This window comes from Lactuca saligna, chromosome 8, assembly GCF_052625555.1.
Source record: "Lactuca saligna cultivar CGN05327 chromosome 8, ASM5262555v1, whole genome shotgun sequence".
Lineage (NCBI taxonomy): Eukaryota > Viridiplantae > Streptophyta > Magnoliopsida > Asterales > Asteraceae > Lactuca > Lactuca saligna.
Genome location: NC_136424.1, coordinates 27,347,723 through 27,358,761, shown reverse-complemented (window position 1 = coordinate 27,358,761; position 11,039 = coordinate 27,347,723). Strand labels below are relative to the sequence as shown.

Sequence of the window (11,039 nt, the reverse complement as noted above, 5' to 3'; positions counted from 1 at the left end):
TCACGGGAATATCGTAACTAGTTCCTCGGTGATAAGTCGATTGTTTGAAGAAGAAACGGATTCAACATCTGGGTATGGCATGTTTTTGAAGTTTTTGAGAGTAGAGTTGTTTCGAAGTAAAATTTGTTGTATTTCGAACAAAGTTAAGTTCTTAAGTTCATCTACTCCGAGAGACAATTCTGCACGAAAATATTAAATAATTAATAAAATACGTGGTTGATATTTAATAATTTCATTACTAATTATTTAATGGGTGTTGAAAAATAAAAATAAATTAATTTTAAAAAATAAGAAAAAATGTAATACCTGCTGACTTAAATCTTCGTCGTTGGCTATATAGAATTCCATTTGCCAAATATTCCCATGTATTTTCCCAAACGATCTCTGGTTTAAACATACTATTACACATCAACAATGTAGCAAATAAAAAGCATAGATAAAAACCAAATCCAGAATGACTTGCTTCTTTAATTGCATCAATGTATTCCTTGTCATCATCTAATAGCCCGAGTGCATAACAGGCATCTCTAAAAGAAGAATGTGTTTCTCCATTTACCGTGCGAATTTCATCAAATGATGTTGGTCCTTTTACTTTATTTAAAAGAATCCTTAAGAAATATGCTTCACCTAGTTTAGGTGAAACTGAATGAATTCTACCGATGGCTTTTCCTACTTTCCTTCGCTTCCAAAACCGACCATTTAATATCCAAACAAACTTTGTAGGGAATTCAACATATGTGAGTTTTCGTGCTTCACTGTCGATTGCATTACACTCCATCCAAGCTGTGAACTTTGAAGCGGCAACATAAGGTTTGTCAAGAACATCATCAATATCATCATCTTCGCCATATACAATTTGTTGTTGATTAGGAAGATGAAAAGGTAGTCTAACAACAGAAGGATATCTGCAATGAACATCATATCTAAAAATTCGCCATGATGCTTCACATGCTGATAAATATCTACAATCGTAATATTCAGCTATTTCATCGACCGCATCATTATTTTCACATTCATTGTTGGTTGGTACAACAGCAACTGTAGCTCTATCAGGACCCTTATTTATGTATTTAAACAAATACTTTATAGAAGATCCCTGATTGCACCATTCAATATTAATATGTGCCTGATATCTTTTCAATAGATATTTGTTGTATGGAACAACATTTCTATTATCCAACCTTACACCTGATTTTTCTACAAAATGACCATCGTTTCTTCGCCTATATAACGGAAAACCATTCTGATCAACAGACGAATGATTAATGAATTGTTTTGGAAAGTTTTTAGAGCACTTTTTATCCACCATGCATGGACAATTCATATTTTCAGCTCCACATGGACCATGAATCATAAACTCATTTACAAGTGAATACAATTCAGGATCTTCAATTCTGTCTGGTATCTCTGCTGAAATTATTGGATCGATAAGTTCAACAGTTGGTAGCTTGTTGTCAGAATGCATGAATAGACATATATGACTATGCGGCAAACCTCTTTTTTGAAATTCAATGGTATAAACATCTGTAAAAGAATTTGACAAAAAATAAAAGAGAATGTGATTAGATATCAAAACATATTTAAAATATAATAATAAGATCAATGTTTTATAAAAAAATTAAAAATATAGTTTAAATTACATGCTTGAACTTTGCCGAAAATTTGATTCTCCCTTAAGTCTTTAATGAATGCATCAAGCTTGATCTTAAACAACCTACATAGTATATCAGGTCTGTCTTCTGGTTGAAGTGAAGTATCCTTAAGAAACCTTTTAATCTCAGGCCATTTGGGATTACACGTAAAGGTTATGAAGAAATCAGGATATCCAAACCATTTACATAGTGACATGGCATCCAAATAGTTTTGCAGCATATAACGTGCACCTCCGGTAAAGGATGAAGGTAATATGACACGTTGGTCGACATTCGAGATATCAGTCGTTCCTTGAGCTTTCTGGTTACGTAAATTTTCATAAGAATCACATCTAAGAACATGTTTTTGCCTACGTATGTAGTACATTCTCTCCGTTTCCATCATAGTATAGGCATCTACCAGAAATTGTTGAAACAACCTTCTTGAATTAAGTATGAGAGAGAACGAATGATCTCTGTCTTGAATCCTATATGCGAAATATTCTCTCATTGTACATTTCGCACGCTTGCTGTTGGTCGTAAATGACACACCTCTATGAAGAATCTCAACACTATAACCATCATCCCCATATGGAAATAGCAATGGATATTGGAGAGGAAGGTACGAAGGATGCAATTCACTGATACGTTGTAGACAACCATTTTTTGTTTGAACGACGATATCCCTCTTTTCGATTGAATCCGAAATGTCACCAATTATTAAAGCAGCAACCTCAGAAGCAGTCGGTAGGTTATATGTTCTTCCATCTTGCTCCCTTCTCCCGATAAGTCGTAATTTCATATCAACTTCTGGATTTTTTTGAAAAGTATCTCTTACCATTCTATAAGATCTAACCAAGACATTATTTGAATCCAACATCACCTTAATATCTTTAACAATATCACTATCAGTTGATGTTGATTGATCTTTGTCACCACTAAAATAAATAAATTTATACATAATATTAGTAATATATACATAATATATATATATATATATATATATATAATAATAATAATAATAATAATAATAATAATAATAATAATAGATTATGAATAAGAAGTTTGAGAAAATACCGAAAACATCTTTGTCTATTTGTAATTTCGTGGTCAGTGTCATAAATGTATAACTGAGAGAATTTTGGTTCCGATCCTTTTGCTGGCAAAAGACTTCCAATACTATGATAATTTTGACCACCCAATCTGAAAATGTAAGGAGCGTTTCCTCTATTGATTGAAGAGTCAATTTTACCACCCATCGACGTAAAAGAAAACATTGAATTGTAACGTCGAATGTTTTTCATGAAGTGTTTGCTTTTTGAATCCATATTTCGAAACATTCTTTCATAAGTAGGGGGTGCATTCTTTAAGTCTGGAAGTTGAACTTTGCCGTAACCACAACATAATGAATAATCCGTGTTCCCATTTTCTTTACCTCTAATGGATTCATTTCTCCATAACTTTGCACGACATGTTTGACATACAACATCTTGATCACCATGATCCAAATATTCTGTAAAATAAAAGCGTTGAATAAAATATCAATGAATTTTATAATTATATAGAACATAGTATCTGAAATGTAAAATGGATTTTATTTTTTCATTACCATTTGAGATACCAACTATACGATTTTCATTGTTCACTTGATGTATATTTTCTACATCTTCTGTCAAATCAATCAATGGGATAGGGGATAAATGTCTTGTCTTCGTTTTTAATTTATGACATCCTGGATTTAACTTGATTGATGATGAAGAAGTTGTTACTGTAGATGCATTTTTTGATGTCATATCATTTGAAAGTACATGGTACTGTCTTTTCTTTGCTAACTTGGAAGTGATATATTTATCGAAACCAATGTTATCTGAATAAAATAAAAATAAAATAGTTAACTAAATAAATAAATATTTACATAATGGATAATAGTATATTTTAAAAACCATAAATAATTACCATTCGTAATGTTAGATAACGAATTTATAACATTTGTAATGTTAGAAAATGGAGTTCTAACATCTGTAAAGGAAGGACAGTATTGTATGGTTGTGTTATGCTTTGCAGGTGTTGTAAATGAATTGACATTTTGAGTTTGACGAACAATGTTGGTTGATTGATCTGCAAATACAAATAACTTATAAAACTTGTAAATATATGTATTCAACTATATAACAGTAAAAGATGGAATATAAAATACTAATACGGTTATAGTTAATGGTTTTTTTGAAGAGATGTTGTAATGATATACTTGGAACATTTGGTATTGTTTTTATTTTCTTCGATCTTTTATTTTCCAAATATATTTTTCTTTGTCTTCTTTTCTCTTTGGCCTGCATGTGGTACATGTTACTGTTGTTTTCTGCATAAGAAGACATAGGTTAGGAAATGAAATGTGAAATTATGTACATAATATGTTTATATAATACAATTGAAGTTAGTTAGAATTAAATAAATAATGATAATAAAGTAAATGTATTTAAAAAGTTACCTTTATTAATTTGTTTATTAAAATGTTAGCATCATGACTCATCATCCTCATTTCCAACCTAGGGTTTATTCGATTTAAATCTACTGTTTCCCCAATTTCAACCAATCGTGGGTTCGGATGATATCAGGGGTTAAAACCCTAGATCTCCATGGAATCAATGAAGGTAAAATTGTGTGATACACGATAATCGTGATGATTATAAATTGCTTATCGATCTTATGTATCTATTCAAGATTATATTTTTACAATTAGAAAAACATCTATTCCAGCATATTGATTATTGTTGTAAATTTCAACCATAAATTCATAGAGAAAACAAAGTGATCTAAACTGATAATACTAACATGACATATGGATATGGAAATCTTGCAGGTAGAACTGGAATGAGGATTACAACTTTAACGAAGCAGTTTGATGTAAGCTTAATGAAAAAAAATCGCAGAAACAATTGAACATTAAGAAGACGAATGAGGTGTTTCAAAATTTTGGATTTCACGTTTTGAGTTAAAGTTATATGCTTGAATATTGGAAAAAGATTACGATTATATGATTTTATTGTTGTTGGATCTTTATTAGATATAATTTTCTTCCTGATTTTTTGGAATTTAAAAGATTATAACTAAAAATTAGTTTAATATTCAAATTTCATCTAAAAAAGGAGTATAGAATATTAGGAAATAGTTGGTTGAATATAGGTTATTTACAGAAGATAAGTAAATATGTTGCAACCATTACAAAAATGTATGAATTAATTTTAGAGAATCAAAGATATAAATTTTTTTTACAATTGGTTATTGATTATTTATTAAAAATAACATATTTATCGTGACAAAAATAATAGTTATTCTAAATAATAGACATAAATGTTCCATGTTTAAAATAATCAACATAAAGATGCGAAGGTGATTATGGTTAATATTCATTATTGGAGTCAAATGCAGTTCACGTGTAAAAGCAAAAATGTTCGCATTTGGTAATACAAGTCAAAATTGGGTTTCGCATATGAGGTTGTATGGATTGGGGTTAAAGATGCGAAGGTGATTATGGTTAATATTCATTTCGTATTTGGTGAGACAAACAACTCAAATACGAATGAACTAAAAAAAAAATGACTGGAACATGCGAAGAAAAAGGGTGAATGAAGAATGTGAATTTTACAGTAGAATGCGAATTGGGGAAGAAAGCTAAGAATTTCGCATTTTTATTATACAAATTGATTGATTGATTGATTTGTCTTAATTGTTAATTGCGATATATGAAATACTTATCAAGTTAGGGGCAATATGGTCATTTTGAAGTAAAAGAAGCCTTGGTTATTAAATGAATCATACGAAGGATCTGTTATTTGATTTTGGAATTGGGGCGAATAATCGAACGATTTGGAGTTGCGAATTTGATTTTGAAAAGCCAATCAGTTGGGTTCGCATATGAAAACAGATAAGTTTTGATTTTCGATTAGCAATTGGGTTAATTGGGTTATTGATTGAGGGACGATTCGTGAAGAAAAATGCGAAGTCAAGAAGGACTGTGAAATGTGATTTGTTCAATATTGGAGTCAAATGCAGTTCACGTGTAAAAGCAAAAATGTTCGCATTTGGTAATACAAATCAAAATTGGGTTTCGCATATGAGGTTGTATGGATTGGGGTTAAAGATACGAAGGTGATTATGGTTAATATTCATTTCGTATTTGGTGAGACAAACAACTCAAATGCGAATGAACTAAAAAAAAATGACTGGAACATGCGAAGAAAGAGGGTGAATGAAGAATGTGAATTTTACAGTAGAATGCGAATTGGGGAAGAAAGCTAAGAATTTCGCATTTTTATTATACAAATTGATTGATTGATTGATTTGTCTTAATTGTTAATTGCGATATATGAAATACTTATCAAGTTAGGGGCAATATGGTCATTTTGAAGTAAAAGAAGCCTTGGTTATTAAATGAATCATACGAAGGATCTGTTATTTGATTTTGGAATTGGGGCGAATAATCGAACGATTTGGAGTTGCGAATTTGATTTTGAAAAGCCAATCAGTTGGGTTCGCATATGAAAACAGATAAGTTTTGATTTTCGATTAGCAATTGGGTTAATTGGGTTATTGATTGAGGGACGATTCGTGAAGAAAAATGCGAAGTCAAGAAGGACTGTGAAATGTGATTTGTTCAATATTGGAGTCAAATGCAGTTCACGTGTAAAAGCAAAAATGTTCGCATTTGGTAATACAAATCAAAATTGGGTTTCGCATATGAGGTTGTATGGATTGGGGTTAAAGATACGAAGGTGATTATGGTTAATATTCATTTCGTATTTGGTGAGACAAACAACTCAAATGCGAATGAACTAAAAAAAAAATGACTGGAACATGCGAAGAAAGAGGGTGAATGAAGAATGTGAATTTTACAGTAGAATGCGAATTGGGGAAGAAAGCTAAGAATTTCGCATTTTTATTATACAAATTGATTGATTGATTGATTTGTCTTAATTGTTAATTGCGATATATGAAATACTTATCAAGTTAAGGGCAATATGGTCATTTTGAAGTAAAAGAAGCCTTGGTTATTAAATGAATCATACAAAGGATCTGTTATTTGATTTTGGAATTGGGGCGAATAATCGAACGATTTGGAGTTGCGAATTTGATTTTGAAAAGCCAATCAGTTGGGTTCGCATATGAAAACATATAAGTTTTGATTTTCGATTAGCAATTGGATTAATTGGGTTATTGATTGAGGGATGATTCGTGTAGAAAAATGCGAAGTCAAGAAGGACTGTGAAATGTGATTTGTTCAATATTGGAGTCAAATGCAATTCACGTGTAAAAGCAAAAATGTTCACATTTGATAATACAAATCAAAATTGGGTTTCGCATATGAGGTTGTATGGATTGGGGTTAAAGATACGAAGGTGATTATAGTTAATATTCATTTCGTATTTGGTGAGACAAACAACTCAAATGCGAATGAACTAAAAAAAAATGACTGGAACATGCGAAGAAAGAGGGTGAATGAAGAATGTGAATTTTACAGTAGAATGCGAATTGGGGAAGAAAGCTAAGAATTTCGCATTTTTATTATACAAATTGATTGATTGATTGATTTGTCTTAATTGTTAATTGCGATATATGAAATACTTATCAAGTTAGGGGCAATATGGTCATTTTGAAGTAAAAGAAGCCTTGGTTATTAAATGAATCATACGAAGGATCTGTTATTTGATTTTGGAATTGGGGCGAATAATTGAACGATTTGGAGTTGCGAATTTGATTTTGAAAAGCCAATCAGGTGGGTTCGCATATGAAAACAGATAAGTTTTGATTTTCGATTAGCAATTGAGTTAATTGGGTTATTGATTGAGGGACGATTCGTGAAGAAAAATGCGAAGTCAAGAAGGACTGTGAAATGTGATTTGTTCAATATTGGAGTCAAATGCAGTTTACGTGTAAAAGCAAAAATGTTCGCATTTGGTAATACAAATCAAAATTGGGTTTCGCATATGAGGTTGTATGGATTGGGGTTAAAGATACGAAGGTGATTATGGTTAATATTCATTTCGTATTTGGTGAGACAAACAACTCAAATGCGAATGAACTAAAAAAAAAAATGACTGGAACATGCGAAGAAAGAGGGTGAATGAAGAATGTGAATTTTACAGTAGAATGCGAATTGGGGAAGAAAGCTAAGAATTTCGCATTTTTATTATACAAATTGATTGATTGATTGATTTGTCTTAATTGTTAATTGCGATATATGAAATACTTATCAAGTTAGGGGCAATATGGTCATTTTGAAGTAAAAGAAGCCTTGGTTATTAAATGAATCATACGAAGGATCTGTTATTTGATTTTGGAATTGGGGCGAATAATCGAACGATTTGGAGTTGCGAATTTGATTTTGAAAAGCCAATCAGTTGGGTTCGCATATGAAAACAGATAAGTTTTGATTTTCGATTAGCAATTGGGTTAATTGGGTTATTGATTGAGGGACGATTCGTGAAGAAAAATGCGAAGTCAAGAAGGACTGTGAAATGTGATTTGTTCAATATTGGAGTCAAATGCAGTTTACGTGTAAAAGCAAAAATGTTCGCATTTGGTAATACAAATCAAAATTAGGTTTCGCATATGAGGTTGTATGGATTGGGGTTAAAGATACGAAGGTGATTATGGTTAATATTAATTTCGCATTTGGTGAGACAAACAACTCAAATGCAAATGAACTAAAAAAAAAATTACTGGAACATGCGAAGAAAGAGGGTGAATGAAGAATGTGAATTTTACAGTAAAATGCGAATTGGGGAAGAAAGCTAAGAATTTCGCATTTTTATTATACAAATTGATTGATTGATTGATTTGTCTTAATTGTTAATTGCGATATATGAAATACTTATCAAGTTAGGGGCAATATATTTTATTTGAGTTATAACCAAAATCAACTAACTTGTCCAATTTAAAACAATAAAAGTATCCAAAAATATTCAAAACCAATAATATTTGACATCCTAAATACCCCAAAATAAAAATCATACCAAGCAATTAAAATATCTTTATAACCAAAACAAATGATCAAAATATATTAAATGTGTCTTATAACCGATAGACACTCACTTTTCAATTTTTGGAATCAAGAGTGGAGTTTCCTCTGCAGTTGACTTTCTTTTAGCCTTAGTTGAACTTAAATCATATCCAGAATCAACATCATAAATTTCTTGGAGGTTGCGCTTCAAATCACCTGATATTTTGCAAGGACTTGTTGCGGTTGACTTATCAACTGTTGAGGGTGTAAAACTTTCGTCTGTTTGTGAGATCACATCCTAATTTTAAAAAAAAAAATGTTTGATTCCTAAAAAAAATAACTAATATAATTAAAAGTTTATAAAATAAAATGAAAAACCTTTTGAACAGGCTGTACAACATCATCGGATTCCAAAGCAACTTGATTTAAGGCGACAGATTGATTACTCTAAAAAATAAAATGGAAATATGTTAATCGTTATGTACTTTAACATTAAAGAATTGTAAATTTTCAACAATAAAAAATTACATACCATAAGTTCTATTTTACTTTCCAATTCACAAACAATGGACATATCTTCTGTAACTCTGAGAACTGTGTAGATGTTATTATAGTTGTTGACATTGTATTCTGTAATATCTACAACAAAACCAAACTTGCGGTTTTTCAACACATTAAGTTGCATTGGAAATAGGGCATCACTGTCTCCGGCCTATAAGATATATTTTAATAAATTAAAAAAATTAAGTAAATGTTTTCTGATTTTAAAGGTATGAATAATATACCGCATCATGTATCTTTTTCAACTCGTAGGCACTTATATTTAACAACCTCCTTGCTTCCCTATCAAAAAGAGTCAATCCAATGGTTCCAGTACAATCTTGTACGTTAATTGGAATTGTATACCTAAAACAAAAAATAATTATGTCATTGTTAGTGTTGTTTTAAGATTGACAAAATTAATAGAAATAAATATGTCTATACTTTATAACTGACTGAAATTCAGATTTTTTGCATTGTGCATTTGTACACTCGACAACCATAGTTTCGGAAATTCCTTCAGGGTTGGTATACGAATGATTGGTTTTGGGAATAGGGATAACTTTTTTTCCACATTTTTTGCATGCTTCATAATACCATGGTAGATTCTGCCTTATATTAACAATGGAAGCAACTAATAAAAACTTCATTTCCTGTATCATATAAAATGTAAAAATTATTAAAATAAATTATGCAAAAATAAAATGTAAAACATATAAAATAATGCAATATACCTTAATTGGTTCGGTGATCTCACAGATTGTTTTTAATGGAAAATTGCCCTTAAAGTCATCTGTATATGAAGAAGAGTAGCTTTGAAGTGTAGTTATGCTTTTTTCAGTTATACCGAAATTGTCATGACATTTCAACCTGTAATGTTTAATTTAGATTCATGAATATTAGGTTTTGTGTTTTTTTTTTTTTAAGTTAAAATACATTATAAAAAAATAAAAAAAAATTGGAAACTAACTTATTTTTAAACTCATTTATTTCATAAATGTCAGAATTTATGAACAATTTCGTTACTTCAAAATGACTTTTAGCTTCACCAAGACCTGTAAAAAATGTATATCCAATTATTAAAATTTATATAAAAAGAGTAATTATAAACATCTATATATAAAGACTGAATACAAACCATTCCAAATGTTTAGCTTCAAAAACTGCATCACGATAACAACAAAATTAACAGTCGGGTTATTTTTTAGGTATTCTGAAATTTGATATGCTTGACTTCCAAAAATAGTAACCTTCAGATGTACAGAACTAAATAAACCATAAAATAGTATATTAATATTAATTTGTGATTAATTAAAGATAATAAATAATAAATAAATAATACAATATAATCTCACTGTAGGTTGCTAAGAGTGACTTTTGTATAATGCTTGGATGGTACTGGATTTGAAGTTTCAAGAGGCCTAAATGACACGATATGTCCAATAACATCTACACAACAGATACCACAAAAAAATAAAAGTTTAGGATTAAATTCATAGTATTTAAATAATAAAATGTATAACCAAAAAAACAAATGATAAAAAATGATTTTATTAATATTTTATGACTAACCAAAGAATATGTCTTTTGGGCATGTTTGTTCTATGATAGAATTAAAGTCAACAAACATAAATCCATTGACCGGACCCGAGAAATCATCACATTTTTTTAGGATGCTTTTCCAATCCAAAGTTAAGGTCTGTTTATGACCTGTATAACTAAAACCATTAGTAACAGCAGCCATATTGGGTTTTATAACTATATAACTTTCATCTTCCTTTAAAAGATGACGAAATCTGGAGAAATTCTGATTGAAGACACGAGCTTGGTATTGTGTACCCTGTTTAAAAAAGATTAAAAATTATTAT

The 11,039-nt window shown here is 30.2% G+C and overlaps 2 protein-coding genes across 2 annotated transcripts; both read right to left on the bottom strand.

Annotated features, from left to right (window-relative positions):
* Positions 1 to 4,006, bottom strand: LOC145009507 (uncharacterized). Its single transcript, XM_078968193.1, has 7 exons — positions 3,982 to 4,006; positions 3,588 to 3,749; positions 3,253 to 3,498; positions 2,709 to 3,144; positions 1,641 to 2,569; positions 307 to 1,524; positions 1 to 179 (listed from the first exon to the last, which is right to left on the bottom strand). The coding sequence occupies exons 1-7, from the start codon at positions 4,004 to 4,006 to the stop codon at positions 1 to 3; spliced, it is 3,195 nt and encodes a 1,064-aa protein (XP_078824319.1).
* A 4,713-nt stretch (positions 4,007 to 8,719) lies between these two features.
* Positions 8,720 to 10,340, bottom strand: LOC145009506 (uncharacterized). The gene is made up of 8 exons (XM_078968192.1): positions 10,299 to 10,340; positions 10,198 to 10,226; positions 9,906 to 10,041; positions 9,628 to 9,824; positions 9,417 to 9,537; positions 9,164 to 9,343; positions 9,010 to 9,078; positions 8,720 to 8,929 (listed from the first exon to the last, which is right to left on the bottom strand). Exons 1-8 carry the CDS (start codon positions 10,338 to 10,340, stop codon positions 8,720 to 8,722), a joined length of 984 nt encoding a protein of 327 aa, XP_078824318.1.
* Positions 10,341 to 11,039: the final 699 nt, after the last annotated feature.

What these genes read in the sequence shown, in the direction of transcription:
- LOC145009507 (XM_078968193.1), bottom strand. Translation starts at nt 4,006, where the DNA reads ATGTCTTCTTATGCAGAAAACAACA. An exon ending in AATAGACAAAGATGTTTTCG is followed by an intron (nt 2,570 to 2,708) that starts GTATTTTCTCAA and finishes TATTTATTTTAG; the next exon opens with TGGTGACAAAGATCAATCAA. An exon ending in TTTCGGCAAAGTTCAAGCAT is followed by an intron (nt 1,525 to 1,640) that starts GTAATTTAAACT and finishes ATTCTTTTACAG; the next exon opens with ATGTTTATACCATTGAATTT.
- LOC145009506 (XM_078968192.1), bottom strand. Translation starts at nt 10,340, where the DNA reads ATGCAGTTTTTGAAGCTAAACATTTGGAATGGTTTGTATTCA. An exon ending in TTTGGAATGGTTTGTATTCA is followed by an intron (nt 10,227 to 10,298) that starts GTCTTTATATAT and finishes CATTTTTTACAG; the next exon opens with GTCTTGGTGAAGCTAAAAGT. An exon ending in AGATCACCGAACCAATTAAG is followed by an intron (nt 9,825 to 9,905) that starts GTATATTGCATT and finishes TATATGATACAG; the next exon opens with GAAATGAAGTTTTTATTAGT.